Source organism: Gouania willdenowi, chromosome 19, assembly GCF_900634775.1.
Source record: "Gouania willdenowi chromosome 19, fGouWil2.1, whole genome shotgun sequence".
Classification (NCBI taxonomy): domain Eukaryota; kingdom Metazoa; phylum Chordata; class Actinopteri; order Blenniiformes; family Gobiesocidae; genus Gouania; species Gouania willdenowi.
In genome coordinates, this window is record NC_041062.1 from 10,018,015 (window position 1) to 10,034,160 (window position 16,146).

Consider the following 16,146-nt stretch of genomic DNA (forward strand, 5'->3'; position numbering starts at 1 on the left):
TTGTGTAAAAGTTACATAAAATATTTTTTAATGAACCATACACACGTCATAATAATCATCAAATATCAACATGTTGGGAAAAAATACGTCATTTTAAGAATTAATGATCATTTTAATTAAAAAAACAAAACAATTAATGATTAGAAACGTACTTATTTACTAGTTTATCATGTTCTCTTACAATCTAACATTTGTATTCCAAAAAGTATTAGTATTTTTTTCATCAAAACTTACTGGTTCGTCAGTGACAGAAATATTAAATTCAATTAATATTTTTAATGCCTGAAAACATATTTCACTCCACATTTTTATTCAAAATATACACAAATGTATTTATTTATATAATTTCTTTTTCTAATATTCAAGCAAAAACGACAAATAATGACAAGATAAACAAAAGCCTAAAGCTACAAAATGAATCCAGTGATTTCAAAGTAAGCGGTTCCTTCAAGATCTAGTTAAAACCTAATTAATACACACTGCGGGACATTTTAGCCTCTAGCTTGGTTGATTCAATAGTGTTTTTATAAATATTATTTGGGTAAAAATTAGCCCTGTTTAGGTTTTGATCACTCGTTACTCTGCTTTGTTCTGCCAGCAGGGGGCAGTGTGGGCGGGGCTGTATCAGGTATTAATGCTGTGTCATTCTGTTTAACAGCAGCAGTTGCATTAGCATTAGCATTGGACATAAGCTTGCATTGAGATGCTCTATGTTTCTATGAATGTTTGTAATTGGTTTAAAAACACAACGTGAGACTGTTTGAAAAAAAAGTAAACAAAAACATACAAAACTGAAACAAAGCTAAACAAAATGACTAAAACACAAACCATTTGTTCTTCCAGTTAATGTTTGGCTTTGCCCATCAGGTCGTTAAATGCTGAGAAAAGTATGGTCAGCTCTGTTGTAAATACGATGACTCAGCGTCCTGCGTCAGTCTGTCTCCTGTTGACACGCCGCCGTTAGCTCGCTAAGCTAACAACACGGAGGATAAGGAGTGAAGTGTGTGCGTGTGTGTTTGGAATCCTCAGTTCTCACTGGTTATGACACGTGAGCAGGACTCCGCCCCCTCTATGGGCTACATGTCGCAGGACTCCGCCCCCTCTGTGGGGGCTACATGTCGCTCTTCTTCTCGCTCTTCTTCTTGTGGTTCTCATGGCTGAGGTGGTGGTCCGCGTACAGGTTTGGGTTCTCGGCCAGCGTGGCTCGGACCTTCTTCTTCTCCTTGAAGCGTCCGGAGTGCGACACCTTGACGTGTCGTCCTTTGGTGGACGACGACGACTTGTCCACGATCTTCTCCAGCCGCGCGTTGAGCTGGCTGTCCATGTGGTCAACGGGCGGGGCGTGGCCCGTGTTGCTGCCATGCTCGGCCGGGATCTCGTACAGAACCTTGGGTTCGGACTTTTTCTTGCGGGAGAAGGTCAGCTTCCACCAGCTCGGGTCGGCCATGACGGAGTGTCGGATCTGTATAGGGATCAGAGAGCACGTTCAGGAAATAAAGCCACTGAGATCTGAACTAACTAAACCTAGTAATTATCAACTAAACTTAGATCTACCTGACATCTACTGAAATTTACCTGAGATACAACTATGAGATCTACCTGAGATACAACTATGAGATCTACCTGAGATACAACTATGAGATCTACCTGAGATACAACTATGAGATCTACCTGAGATACAACTATGAGATCTACCTGAGATACAACTATGAGATCTACCTGAGATACAACTATGAGATCTACCTGAGATACAACTGAAACACAACATTGAGATCTACCTGAGATACAACTTCAGATCTATCCAAGGTATACCCGAGATCTACTTGAGATCTACTTGAGCTCTACCTGAGATCTACTTGAGATCTAACTTAGTAACTTATTAACTAAACCTAGTAACTCATTAACTAATCTGATCAGTTTTAGATACTGTGTGAGTTCAAAAACCTCTGACGCTCTAAAACAGCATTTTCCACTTCCTGCTGATAACAGCAGTTTTATTTTGGCGTCTCATAGCGACGTCGGGCTGTAACTCGACCCCACGCAGAGGAAACACCTGACCCTGTGATGAATTAATAATCTAATCAGATCTGATGTCGGTACGTGTAATCTGATCTGATCTGAAGACACCAAGAGAGAGAACGTTACATAAGAACGGTCAGAAAAAAGCTTTTATTTTGTAGTGTAGTTTAAACAATGCCTTTCTAATGGTTTTATTATGTTTTATATTCAGGTCTAACTATATTTTTATAGTTTCATATACATGTTTTTTTTAAATGTTTTAATGTTTTTAAAATTATGTATTTATTTACAATTTTTTTGAGTTTTTATTGCTTTTTAAATATTTTCCAATGTTTTTAGTGTTTGGTTCTTTTATTTTGAACACTTGACAAATGAACAACTGTGACACATTATTTCAGGATAGATAAATACATTCATATGTAGACCAATAAAAGAAAGATGCTTATCAGTGCTCAATCTGCTGCTGTGGATGAAGGCGTGTCACTGTCTTTATTCTATAAGAAACGTTCAGTAAAAACATGCTTTCACTCCAACAAACAATGCTTTTAATCTGTATCTGTACACCTTCACAATAAAAGCAGTGTAGAGTTACTGATGGAGACAACGATCAGAACATCCAGGTCAGATCGCTGCGATTAAGAGGTTACACGTATTATTACGTTATTACGCCCACTTTTCATCTGTGCAGCAATGGCACATCATTACATTTCAGTTTTATTTTTATTTATATTCTTATAAAATCAACAAGCAAATAGGACTACAAAATATTTAAATAATGGTGAACAACTGGAAATTAGAAACTTTTACATTTTCATTTAGAATGAATGATGATTAATAAACATTAAATGTTTAGTATTCAAAATGACAAGAAATAATGAATATATTAGAGAATATATCACAGCACAGAATTATCTATACAACATAGATATCAGTAGTAAAGTATAGAGAGGGAAAAGTTTACTGGAATATCTAAATTACATTTTATTTAGCAAACATTTTCCCAAAGCTTGTAATTTGAAAAAAAAGATCTTGTTTTGAACCACTTTGATTTAAACATATTATTTTACGTTTTGTATTGTTTTTTAAATATCTTTATAATTTTTGTGTTTTTATTGTGACATTAAAAAACAATTCATTGCACGATTGTTAGAAAACTGTCAGAAAGAGGCAGAAATATATAATATATCATCTGATACAACAGTTTATTATTACTAACACCTCACAAATATAGGCCTGAATAGTTCAGTAAACGGTAAGTTTGGGAGTTGACAATGTGATTTTGATGGGAGCAGAAAACAAAAAGTGTTTCAGAAGAAGGCAAAGGCGTGTCTGCATTCAACACAAAGCTGAGGGTGAAACTCCCTTTACACAAGCCTCCATAATGCAACCACATCAGTGTGTGTGCGTGCATGGTTTTCATCAGAGCTTTAATGCAAATACAGAGAGACGCTCCTGTTCTTATCTGAACACGTGATGTTTCACCTGCTGTGAGTCAGACGAGTCGAGCACACGTTTCTAATTCCACTCACAGCCAGCCTGCTTTTTACCTTTCTGTCGAATTATCTAATAATCAAATATTATTATTATTTTCTGTCAGTCTGTGAAGCATCCTTTTCATATTTCTTAAAAACTTAAAAATGAATCCTCGTTTACGTGTTACAGACAATAAATGTTCTCCTTCCTCTGAGACTGAAGGACCTCAATACAGAGACCACTACACTTGATTGTTAGCTCGTGTCACGTGTTTGGTTAGCTTCGCACATAGCAACCAGTCCCACATGGTTATTAGCTTAGCACGTAGTTACCAGTTAAAAATGTCTGTTAGCTTAGCACGTAGCCATCAGTCAAATATGTTTGTTAGCCTATTACACGGAGACCAGTTCCACATGTTTGTTAGCTTAGCACGTAGCAACCAGTCCTACATGTTTGTTAGCTTAGCACGTAGAGACCAGTTTCATATTTTTGTTAGCTTAGCACGTAGCAACCAGTTCCACATTTATGTTAGCTTAGCACGTAGCTACCAGTGGAATATATTTGTTAGCTTAGGACGTAGCGACCAGCGCTACATGTATGTTAGTTAAGCCCATAGCCACCAGTCCCACATGTTTGGTAGCTTAGCACGTAGAGACCAGTCAAAAATGTTTGTTAGGTTTTCACGTAGCTACCAGTCCCACTTGTTTGTTAGTTTAGCACATAGCGACCCATCCCATATGTTTGTTAGCTTAGCACATAGTCAACCATCCCACATGTTTGTTAGCTTTGCACATATTGACCAGTCCACTTTTGGTTAGCTTAGCATTTAGCAACCCATCCCACATTTGTTAGCTTAGCATGTAGCCACCAGCCCCACATGTTTGTTAGTTTAGCACGTAGCCACCAGTCCCAGTTGTTTATTAGCTTAGCACATAGCAATCAGTCTACATGTTTGGTTAGCTTAGCACACAGCCACCAGTCCTACATGTTTATTAGCTTAGCACGTAGCCACCAGCGGTGGGGCTATGCTATCAGGTCCACTTATTTGTTTAAATATTCTATCAGACTGATATTATGAACTCCAGATTATTTATGTAAATTAGCCTTTCTTCTCTATTATTTCTTGTCTCCTTCCTTTTGTTTCCTACAAACCTTTGCAGATAATTTGTATTTTCTTGTTGACCTTCCACTCAGTAATTTTTGCAAAACAACAAAAAACAAACTTTCCCAAACAAAAAGTCTCTGAAATATTTCTTTCATCCTGACATTTAAAATATTTAATCATCTGAATAATTAGAAATTAATGAACTTAAAATGTGAATCAAAAACATTGATTTTGTGTTAAAAAATAATAAAAGCTATTTAAAAAAGGCATAAAACAACATGTATAGAAACAAATATATAGTAATATTAGAAGATAAAACAATCACTGAAAATTCACATTTTAGATTAAATAATATTGTATGAGGGGCAAAAGAAATAATTTTTTAAAATATTAAAAAATACTTGGTATTAAATAAATGGTAGAGACTTTAAAATTGTTATGACGAGAAAACAAAATATGGAGTAAAATAATTTATTCATTTATTTATGATTGTTTACATTTTATAAACATTTAATCAAACATAATAAACTACAGGAAACAAGAAAGCAGAATGGGACAAAGCATGTCACAAATCATCATAATCCAGCTCAGCTTAAAAAAAAAAGTAGCAACAAAACCTTTTTAGTGTGAAATCAAATGAGAAACAAAGTGTTTTCAAAATAAAAGCCCTCAGAGCGAAAACTGTTGAGTTTGAACAAATCGAGTCGAGAGTTCTGAAAGCGTCAAAGGTTTGTGCAGAGATTTAATGAGTTGAACAAGAGTTTGTCCACAGTAGAGAGTAACTGTATGTATGCTAGCATTTAGCATGTTAGCATCAGACACATTTAGACACACAACACTGATATCAATGACGAACTAAAGGATACCAAGTACAGAGCCCTGCAGAACCCCAGTGTGTGTTATCAGTGTATCAGCAATTAGCAGTGTGTGTCTCTAATGTGTGTTAGCAGTGTAATGTTCGCACTTAGCAGTGTGCTAGCACTCTGAATTATCTGTGTGTAGCAGTGTTTGTGTGTTTCTAATGTGAGTGTAGCAGTGTATGTGTCTCTCTAATGTGTGTGTAACAGTATATATGTTTCTAATGTGTGTCCAGCAGTGCATGTATGTTTCTAATTTGTGTGTAGCAGTGTGTGTGTGTGTGTGTGTGTATCAGTTTGTGTCAGTACATATTTCTTTTTGTTTGACTTAGTGATGACCTTTGAGACTAACCTGATGTTGACACAAAGGAGGCCTTTCAATAAGTTACTGTGTGTGCGTGCATGTGTGCGCGCGTGTGTGAAAATCACTAACAGCAGCAGGTCAAATGTTTGATGCTTCTCGAGGTTTCAGTCTTTCTGTTACATTGAATCAATGATTATAGAAAAATGAGCGCTGCTCTGCTCATTATGAATCACTGAAATATCAACTACTGTATGTCTATGAATGCTTTGAGGGACGCAGTGATTGGATGTGTTTTCCACATGTATTTAATCTAGATAAATGTCTCTTTTGGTTTTTATTTACTGTTTTAAAATGTTTTTTAAACATTGTTGGTGAATGTTGAGCAGTGCTCTACTCTGATTGGTCGTCTTTGAAATCCAAATCTCTTCTTTTCCACTCGTTAAAGGTTCAAAAGTACATGAACCTATACATAAAAGCTCAGTGAACTTCACACTCAGCTGTTCCATCCTGTCATTCATTCATTTATTTATTCATTTTTTCCTTTTACGCAGAGAATGTTACGTTAAACCTCAATCATCTATAAAGATTGAAAATACGCCATAGAATTTACAGTAAATGACAAAAATATTCAGTTTCATAAAGTTTTGAACAGATGTATCTATATAGAAACACAACAAGGACAGAAAATGACAGTAATGATTTAAAAGGTAGAACAAAAAAGACACAAAAATAACAAATTAAAATTAAAAAACAACATACAGAAAATGACAACATCAAGTTTATGTAAAAAAAACTAAACGTTCTCCATACAACAGTAATACAAAACTGATCCTTTTTTTAAAACTTCCAAAAATACACCAAAGCCAGAAGAAAAATACACAAAAAATATAAAACAGTTACTGAAAAACAATAAAAAAAAATGAAAACAAAAACATAAGAACTACACAATAGAGACACAACGAGGACAGAAAACAACAGTAATATTTCAAAGCGGAGAAAAAAAATACACAAAAATAACAAAGGAAAATGAAAAAGAAAATGATGACATCAAAAATTTCTCAATACACAGTAATGCAAAACTGACGAGAAAATACACAGAACAATAAGACAAATACACAAAAGTACAAAAAACATGAAACAACTACATAAATAAAAGAATAATAGAACTTAAAAAATACACCAAAAAGACTCAAAATGAGACAAAAAATACACAAAGACACAAAGCAACTGAAAACACAGAAAATGACTAATAAATAAATACACAAAATGACATTATTCCCATTATACAACACAAACACAAAGAAACACACCTACACACACATTTAATTACATATTAAATGATTCATATTATTAACAGTAATAGTGATAATAATAAATATAACAGTAGAATGGACAAAATGAAAACAAAGTGTAATATTTTTTAGGAATATGAAGCGGCCGCTGCACAGACTGTCAGTAAAGAGCTGAAGTTTGTGGAGGAGACGAGTTTTTAATGAATTTTCAGATCATTTCTTTTTTCCCGCACACAGAGCTGCTGTCACTGTTTGTTCCTTAAAATATTCAAGGCAACACAAAGACTTTGTGTTGTTGAAACCTCATTTTCTCTTTAGATCCTTCCTTCAGCGTCTCTCAGTCGATAGTGGAGCTCAGACTTTCAGGCTTTAGTTGAATAGCTCAGATAAAGCAGTGGAGAAGAGTTCTCTTACCTTTGACGTGGACTCAGAAGTTCTCACTGTGCCTTCATTTTATTTCATGCTCCTCTCACGCTCTCTGTGTGTTGTGGTTTTATTTTGAAAGGTAAGCCAGGTTTCTCAGGTGTTGGTGTACAGGTGCAGCATCTCTTTCTCTCTGGTTCCCCTACACACGCACACACACCCAAAGGCCCGCCCTGTAGGTGTGTTACTGTTATGAGTCTCTTTGTTGGTGCTTTCACATGAACTTTGGAGTCAAAAAACGACAGAATTAGAATCAAATATGGAGGAAAATACAGAATATAATATTTAAAAGTCTGAGGATCCTAAACCATAATTCAGCCTGTGCAGTGGTTGTTCCATATTGTTTCCAATGGCCTCATGTTGGAAGGAAACTGAAAGATTTAAATGAAAATTGGAATAAAGTGAACAGCAACAATCTCAAACTCTGTCAATAGTCTGATTTATTTTATTTTTCTTTATTGTGGAGAGAGCGTGGGCTTTATTCTTTACCTATTTTAGAACAACCTTAAAGTTAAAATGGACACATACTCAGACGGACACTGAGCAGCTGCTTTGCATGAACTTCAGTCCAAACGCTGACAGGTTTGCAAGTTTGGCCACAATTCAAATGACCTGTAACTTTGTCTGTGACTAAAAACTAAGCCTGTGCACTGCATGGGAGCCACCAACAAATCACTGTTCAGATTTTCTGTCTTTGTTGTTGTTTTGTTTTTTTAGGGTCATTGTTATGTTATTTTGTTTGGTGTTTTTTGTTGTCATATTTGATTTTCTTTACGTGTATTTTTTTCTGTCATTTTGTAAGTTTTTCCAAGTCACTTTGTGTATTTTTCTCACATTGTGGGGTTTTTCTTTTGTTCATATTAGTTTTTTCTTGTGTGTATTTTTCTGTTGTTGCGATCATTTTGTGCATTTCTGTTGTTGTTTTGTGTATTTGTCTGTAATTTTGTGCGTTTGCTTTGGGAGCAAAACAAAATTAGGCTCAGTGGTAGAGTAGGTCGTCCAATAACCAAAGGGTTGGGGGTTTGAATCTTGCAAGTCATTGTAGTTGTGTCCTTGGGCAAGGCACTTTACCCACATTGCCTTGTATGAATGTGGTGTGTGAGTGAGAGTTGGTGGTGGTCGGAGGGTCCGATGGGGCACTATGTCAGTCTGCCCCAGGGCAGCTGTGGCTACAATAGTAGCTTACCACCCCTACTGTGTGGAGTGAAAGAATAATGCACGTCAATGTAAAGCGCTTTGAGTGTCTAAGAAAATTACTATATAAAATCCAATGCATTATTGTTAACTTAATTTATTTTTTGTTTACTTTTATTTCTTTGTTTAATGTATTTTATGATTTGTTGTTTTATCTTCTTTGTATCATTATTAGTAGTATTTGTGAATATCTAGCGCCCCCTGCTGTTAGAAGCTTTCACTTCATATTCACAAGCACAAACATCGACTTTTTTAGTAACTTGAATGATGATTGGTCGCCTTGTAGAAACACAAGAACATCGCCGCTCGCCATTGGCTGCTGTGTGTGACGTGTCACTAATGGTGGGATCCTGACTATGCCTAGAAGCTGTGTGTAACTGTGGCACAAAAAAACGATTTTAAACCTTAAATCTCAACATTTAATGGAGGAAAGACGTCATGGAGGTAAGTAGGGATACGTTTAGTGTCTTTTTTAATCTATAAAATATACCTGGGATGTCTTATTTTAGTGTATTTAAAGCGTAAAGTCCAAAGATCTCTTAAAACTGCCGCGGCTCGTTTGGAGTAAAAATCTTAATCAAATCAACTTTTAAACGTCATTACATTTGTTTTTTAACAGTGTTTTATGTTTGTAATGTTTACAGAATATTCAAAATCTACCCATCGACATCCAGACCAGCAAACTTATGGGTAAGACTGTGACAGTGCATTTATTTCACCTGAAAACACTCCAAACTTCACACTTTTACACCATTTATACTACCGCAGAACCACATAGAAACATTTATTATTCATAAAACTTTTGTAGTGGTTTATTGAGCCTTTTTAAAGTGAAAACAGGGAACAATTCTAAGACTCGATGTGCAGCAAAAAAAAAAAAAATCGCATAATTGTTGCCAATGTGATTCTTTTTAATACCATCTGTTTATAAATAAGACAAATCTAGTAAGTCTGTTTGTATATATTTTATTCTTTTATTCTCTGTCTTTTTTTTTTTAAAAACAAAAAAACAACAAAAACTGTATAGGCTGGTTAAGTCTCATATTCCTCGTTTTTGTCACTTTTTAAATTAGATTTAAAAAAAAATTTTGTCTGTATTTTTTTTATTATTTTTTTTTTTATAGATGTATCATTAGTTGATCTTATTGGACTAAAACTAGAAAACAACTTTTTTTATTTTTTACAAATTGTGGTTGTTGTAAAATGTGTGCGTTACATTGAAAAATGTGTAATAATGGTTTAAACACACACAAATTAAATGTAAAAAATGTAACTCATTTTAAAATAAAATATAAATTACAAAAAATCTAAAAATTAAAAACTTTTTTGGTTACTAGTATTACTAGAACACTTAAAATATGTCACTCGTGCTACTAGTAAAGCCCAAAGATTCACTACACTAGTAGACATGATGTAATTAGTAGGAGGGATTAGAACCAAATCCAGCTCTCTGATTGGTTGTAATACTTTCAAAAGCCAATGGCAAGCCTGAAATTTCTTTCCCCACCCTCTTATTAGCATATGATGCTAACTAGTGACATTTTATATATCTATAGAGAGCGCAGCCTCACTACAAGTACTGGACCCTTCTTTATGACGTGAACCAGAGATTTCTAACCATTCCTCTCCTGTCAGACTGGCTGGTGGACCGACGTCACTGTAACCTGAAATGGCAAAACTCTGTCAAAGTCATCAGAGGGAAAATCAACAGCGCCATCCAGGACATGCCTGAGAACGAGGAGATCAAACGACTTCTGTCTGGATCCTGTAGGTGCATCAGTTCAACTGGTGACCATTATAACTGGTGACATGTCAGACTTTAATGCTGTCGCTCACTGTTTACATTAATTTAGATGTTAGGAGAACGTTAAAAAGACAGAAAAAAAAATTGTCCACATTACCAAATAATTCAGTTGTAGATAAATCAGCTAGGATATCTAAATACAGAAATTCAATGTGTATTCCACAATATTTGGAGAATCGCAATTTTCTCATGCTTTTTTCCAATGACTGCAGTCATTTTGAATTTAAAATCTTCAAAGAAGTCAATTTTCCTGCAACTACTTAACATAATTTCCACAAATTAAATAAAAATTGGTCTCAAAATTAATTAAATTTGAAAGAGAAAATCCTGCAGGGACTGACGTCACGGGTACATTAATCAATGTTTTTTCATTTCTATTCACGTACCCCCATGACAATATGCGTACCTCTGGGGGTACCCGTACCCCATTCTGGGAACCTAGGATCTAGACCATTTGCTCAGCACAATACAATAAAACATATGTGCATTAAATGTAATGTTTTATAACACAGATCATCAGAAATAAAATGGGTTATAAGTGACCTGAAAAGGTGGTGAAATGGGATTTTAAAAGTTGCAAATTAGAGTGGGCAGAAAAGTGGTAAAAAGGGTGCGTACAGACGTTAATCCAGTATTTTTACTCACAGACATCCACTACTTCCACTGCCTGAGGATCGTTGAGCTGCTCAAAGGAACCGAGGCTTCTTCCAAGAACATCTTTGGCAGGTATTCGTCTCAAAGGATGAAGGTGAGAGCAGCTCAAAGCGCTCGTCTCTGTTTGTAAATAAAAGTCAGGAATGGTTTGTATATGTTGTGTGTTTCTCTTTGCCCTGTGACAGGACTGGCAGGAGATCGTGTCCCTTTACGAGGAGGATAACGTCTACTTAGGTACGTCTGTGTGACTTCATCTTTGCTTTAAATGGATCAATATTATAAACTCAAGGTTTAATCTAAACCAGTGGTTCTGAACCTTGAGTTTGGGACCCCATTTGTGATTGCAAGACACTGGGAGGGGGTTGCCAGATGCCTTCAAGGCCTTTTTTTGAATAATTTAAGCCCAATTTTGCCTATTTTTACCCTTTTTCTGCAACTACACCAAACTTTCCATATTTTAACCTATTTTCATCACTTTTTCTTGCCATATTTTTACTCCTTTTAATGCATTTTTGCTGCATTACTCCCATTTCTGCTACTTCTATATCAAATTTAATTGCCTTTCATGCACATTTTTGGCACTTGATGTCACATATGTTGACCCATTATTGTCACTTTTAACCTCAGAGGGTAAGGGGTGGGGCTATGTTACCAGACGGCCTTGATTGTCCAGCTAAAAGTGACTGTGTGTGTCTCAGCTGAGGTTTCCAGCTTGCTGTGTCGTAACGTGAGTTACGAAGGCCCAGCTCTGAGGAAGCAGCTCATCAAAGCTCAGCAGCTCCAGCAGGAGCTGAGCCGCCGGGAGACAGAGTCTCACAGGTCCGCCTCCGAGCTCAGGGAGCGCTACTACGCCTCCTGCAGGCAGTACGGCATCACTGTGAGTGATCAACATTCATGTCATCATTAGAATAACGACCAATCAGAGCTTTTTTTGTCTTTTTCTGCCATTATGTATGTTTTTTTTTTAAATTTGGAGTAATTTGTGTGTTTTTGGAGTAGCCAAGAATATTTTTTTCTCTTTTTTGTGTGTTTTTCTGTCATGTATGTTTGCAGGGTTTTTTGGAGTAATTTGTGTATTTTTCCTTCATTTTCTGTGTTTTTGGAGTTGTTTTGTATATATATATATTTTTTGTGTGTATTTTTCTGTCATTAAGTATGTAGTGCGTGTTTGGGAGTAATTTGTTTATTTTACCATTATTTTCTGTGTTTTTGGAGTCGTTTTGTAATTTTCTGTATCTTGTTCTATTATGTTTTTTGTTTTTATTTTGGCCCCATTTGTGTATTTTTGTCGTGTTTTTGAATTTGTTTTGTATATATGTTTCTCTTTTTTTGTGTGTTTTTCTGTCAATATGTATGTTTTTTTTTTTTGAGTAATTTTTGTATTTTTTTCCCATAATTTTCTGTTTTTGGAATACTTTATTATGTTTTTTTCTATGTTTTGTGTGTGAGTTTGTATCTGAGGCGTAAACGTAAAGCGTGCTGTTGCTCTGTCAGGGAGAGAACGTGGCTCAGGAGCTCCAGGGTCTGGTTAAAGACTTACCAGGAGTTCTGGATGAAATCTGCAGAGACGCTGCTAAGCTGGAGGAGCAGATCCAGCTCTACGCAGCCTTCACACACTTCCTCTGTGACTGGTTAGTGGACACAGGAACGCTCGGTGTTCATTGGTTCAAACTGACGTCCGTGGTGACCCCTGTAGGTCTGAGCCGGTCCTCCCTCTGCTGACGTTTGCTCAGCGTAAAGGCAACGTGACGTTTTACGAGTGGAAACACGGAGAAGCTCCGACGAGTGTAGAACGTCCAACGGTGGAGAAGCAGGCTGAGCCACTCACTGAGGGCACCGTGAGTTTCTACTGTCTGTGCTTATTAATGCCCGTTTAAAAATAATAATAATACATGAACATTTTACAGATGTCAAACTTACATACATTTGTTTTTATTTTTCTAGACAAGATATTTTATTATGAAGTACTCAGACCCTTAAATGTCTGCTCAGTCTTTACAAGAATAAATTTAAGAAACATATTTAAATTTTTTTTTTTTAAACATTCTGTTTAGCTTAAAATTAAATGAATCAAATAATGCTACATTGTTGTAACACTAATTAAACATGGATGTTTTTTTTCTACTAAGCATTTATGTGTTTCCTTCCATTTTTGTAATTTTATTTTTACATGTACTTACATTTTTTTTATATTTGCATTTATATAAAAAATATATATAATATATTCATTTTTGGATTATTAAATGAATAATAATATTTTAATGTGTATTATTTATTTATTTATTTTTAATTTATTCTTGGAATTTTTTGAGGGGATTTTTTTCTTAATTTTTAACTTCTCCAAAATATTTTTTTTTCATTAAATAATATTCCATGTTTATTTTTTAAACTGTTAATCTATTTGTATCCATCAACTCTTTGTCAGCGAGCGTTATTAAAGCGATCACATGTTCCCGCTTTCTAAACATCTTCTGCAGATCGACTGGGGCGACTTCGGGAAAGACTCCGACGCCGTTGACGAAGGCATAGACTGGGGAATCAGTGTGGAGCCGAACGCTGAGGTAAAACGTGCACGGTGAGCAGCTCGTGCACGGTTTGAGCTTCAAAACTCTCTCTGATGCTCCTCCCACAGGACAGTGGTGGTGGTGACGTCATCGACTGGGGAGACACCGACGCAGTTCCTGTTGAAATAGAAGTCGTAGATGTAGGCGCCGACTGTGAGTGTGTTTTAAAACCTCGTTGTCATGGTTACGCTCGCACGGTAACGAGCACCAATGTGTTGTCGTCTTTCAGGCTCAGACCGTGTGGCGAGGGGAGACGACGCCCTGAGTTTACTAGGAAACTCTGAGTCACGCAGCCAGTTCATTGATGAGCTATTAGAGGTACAAAACTCTACGTTCATTATCTTTATATATATATATATATATATATGTATTTACAGTATATATGTCTGCTATTAATGCTGGGGTCACACAGAGCCCCAACCTACCTGGAGAAGGTTCATAACAAAGGACAGAAACAGATCTATTCTTTATACGTCTATAATGAAGGACTGTTTTCTGTCCCCACAGCTGGAGGCGTTCCTGACGCACAGAGCGAAGGAATCGGGGGAACAAGGAGACGTGGTGTCCATGAGCATGTTCCAGCTTGCTCCGTCCGTCATCCAGGCTCAGAGCGTCCAGCACGTGCACGTGATGCTGTCGCACGTCCAGGACCTCCTGAGTCGCCTCACCAACCTCCGCATGCAGCACCTGTTCATGATCCTGGCCTCTCCTGGGTAACTGATCACTTTAGCTCCTCCCACAGTCAATACTCAATCACAGTTGATGCTGTTCTGTTACTGATAGGGTGACCATACGTCTGGATTTACCCAGACATGTCCTCTTTTCACGTCTTGTCTGGATTTTATAAATAAATAGGTGAAAGTGTCCAGGTTTCCCAGGGACCCTGAACGCATCTCGGAGAATAAGTTAATTTTAATGACCATAACTCTGCTAATATTTGCTCTATTGGAGAAATTCCATCTGTTTGGGTTTATTTTACTCACACGTGCTGAAATCATTGAAGGTGCTGCTTTGTTTTGACAAAATCGTCACACACAGCAGAGAGAAGAGAGTGACTGAAAGAGGCCAAATACTGGTGGATGTAATTAAAAAATGTCCTGGATGATAAAACCTTCATGGAGGTTCAGAGAAACTTATCCTATAGGAGATTATGGTCATAGTTATTTATTGAAGTGTATAATTAATGACTATGTTCTCTAAGCCTTGATGGGTTTTTTTGTTTTCTTAGAGTTTTAGTTTCTAGGAGGAGATGTTCCTCATGGTTTCTATGTTTGAGAGATTTTAAGAAGGTTTAAATGAGATTTTTATTTTCAAGGACAGATTGTTGTAATTATAATAAAGGTGATTGACGTAAGTCACCACTGATTTCAGATTGTTTATAAGTTTTTGTTATAAAAAGAGAAATTGATGTTTAAACCTTATGGACAATAACAACTTATTTATCTACTATATTGTATTTTTCCGTAGGGTCAAGAAAATGTCATGTTCTGCCAGGTTGGGTCCAAGTGTGATTTGAGAATCAAAATATGGTCACCCTACATTAGAGATGGAGCCTCGGCAGAGGAGCCAAAAAGCCACAGGTTCATAGTTACTAATGCAGCCTGTGTTTTCAGGTATGTGGAGCGGGTATCGGACATGCTGAGGCAGAAGATGAAGCAGGCTGACATGCTGCTGCTGAAGGCCTCCTCCATGGCCCAGCGGAGGCAAGAGGCCCTGGAGGAGCAGTCCAGGCTGGAGCCTCGTGTTGACCTGCTGGCAGGATGTACCCGGGAGCTCCAGAAACTGGTATCACACATCCAGGATTACCATTAGTACAACACACGTTATCACAGTGTTAACTGTTTGGTTTGTTTTCAGATCGAAGCTGACATTTCACAGCGATACCACAACAGGCCAGTCAACCTGATGGGAGTCAATGTTTAGGAAATATCAACAAGAAAAAATAAAAAAAAAATGTTTTTATTAAAAACATTTGAACTGTCTCTTTTCTTTTACAGTGTTGATATTTCAATCAAGAAATATGTAAATAAATCTCAGTTTTGTTTTTAATCTCCTGCAGTATTTAATTTACAACAAAAGGTCCAAGAAAGGGACAAATGTATATATATATATTTTTTTGGTAGGTAATGTCTTGACATGTTTGCTTGAGTCTAGTTTGCTCATGATTAATTATTTATAAAATGGTAGCTTGTTGGTATGTACTGTATGATAATGTAAGTTGTATATTATTGCATAATATATTAAAGGTAGTTTTCTGTTAAACAACAGCTGTTGTTGCTGGTTTTTATTGGAACATTTTCTTGTTTTAAAAAGTTTCCTCATTGGGTTTCTAGTCTCATTGAGGTCCATTAGTACAGTTTTGTTTTTTTCAGTTTATAATTGAATAATAACCGTGTTTTTTGTTTTACCAAATATATATTTTTGCATTATACACTTCACGGATAATTATGTGTGTTT

At 36.2% G+C, this 16,146-nt stretch overlaps 2 protein-coding genes across 3 annotated transcripts; one reads left to right on the top strand and one right to left on the bottom strand.

The window, feature by feature from the left end:
- Window positions 1–5: 5 nt before the first annotated feature.
- Window positions 6–7,632, bottom strand: prr15lb (proline rich 15 like b). Of its 2 annotated transcripts, none has more exons than XM_028476533.1 (2): window positions 7,465–7,632; window positions 6–1,462 (listed from the first exon to the last, which is right to left on the bottom strand). In XM_028476533.1, the coding sequence occupies exon 2, from the start codon at window positions 1,445–1,447 to the stop codon at window positions 1,112–1,114; it is 336 nt and encodes a 111-aa protein (XP_028332334.1). In that variant the 5' UTR covers window positions 1,448–1,462; window positions 7,465–7,632; the 3' UTR covers window positions 6–1,111. The 2 variants fall into 2 exon arrangements, with proteins under 2 accessions (XP_028332334.1, XP_028332336.1); XM_028476535.1 differs by lacking the exon at window positions 7,465–7,632 and adding an exon at window positions 1,779–1,833.
- A 1,341-nt stretch (window positions 7,633–8,973) lies between these two features.
- Window positions 8,974–15,632, top strand: cdk5rap3 (CDK5 regulatory subunit associated protein 3). Its single transcript, XM_028476530.1, has 14 exons — window positions 8,974–9,111; window positions 9,312–9,357; window positions 10,303–10,434; window positions 11,119–11,219; window positions 11,311–11,359; window positions 11,824–12,002; window positions 12,620–12,756; window positions 12,822–12,963; window positions 13,603–13,686; window positions 13,758–13,842; window positions 13,919–14,007; window positions 14,197–14,402; window positions 15,303–15,474; window positions 15,547–15,632. Exons 1-14 carry the CDS (start codon window positions 9,106–9,108, stop codon window positions 15,610–15,612), a joined length of 1,494 nt encoding a protein of 497 aa, XP_028332331.1. The 5' UTR covers window positions 8,974–9,105; the 3' UTR covers window positions 15,613–15,632.
- The last annotated feature ends 514 nt before the right edge of the window (window positions 15,633–16,146 follow it).

Excerpts from the sequence above, each read along its gene's own strand:
- prr15lb (XM_028476533.1), bottom strand. The coding sequence starts at position 1,447 with ATGGCCGACCCGAGCTGGTGGAAGCTGACCTTCTCCCGCAAGAAAAAG.
- cdk5rap3 (XM_028476530.1), top strand. Across the intron at positions 10,435-11,118 it reads ACGACTTCTGTCTGGATCCT|ACATCCACTACTTCCACTGC; the intron begins GTAGGTGCATCA and ends TTTTACTCACAG. Across the intron at positions 12,003-12,619 it reads GCAGGCAGTACGGCATCACT|GGAGAGAACGTGGCTCAGGA; the intron begins GTGAGTGATCAA and ends TTGCTCTGTCAG.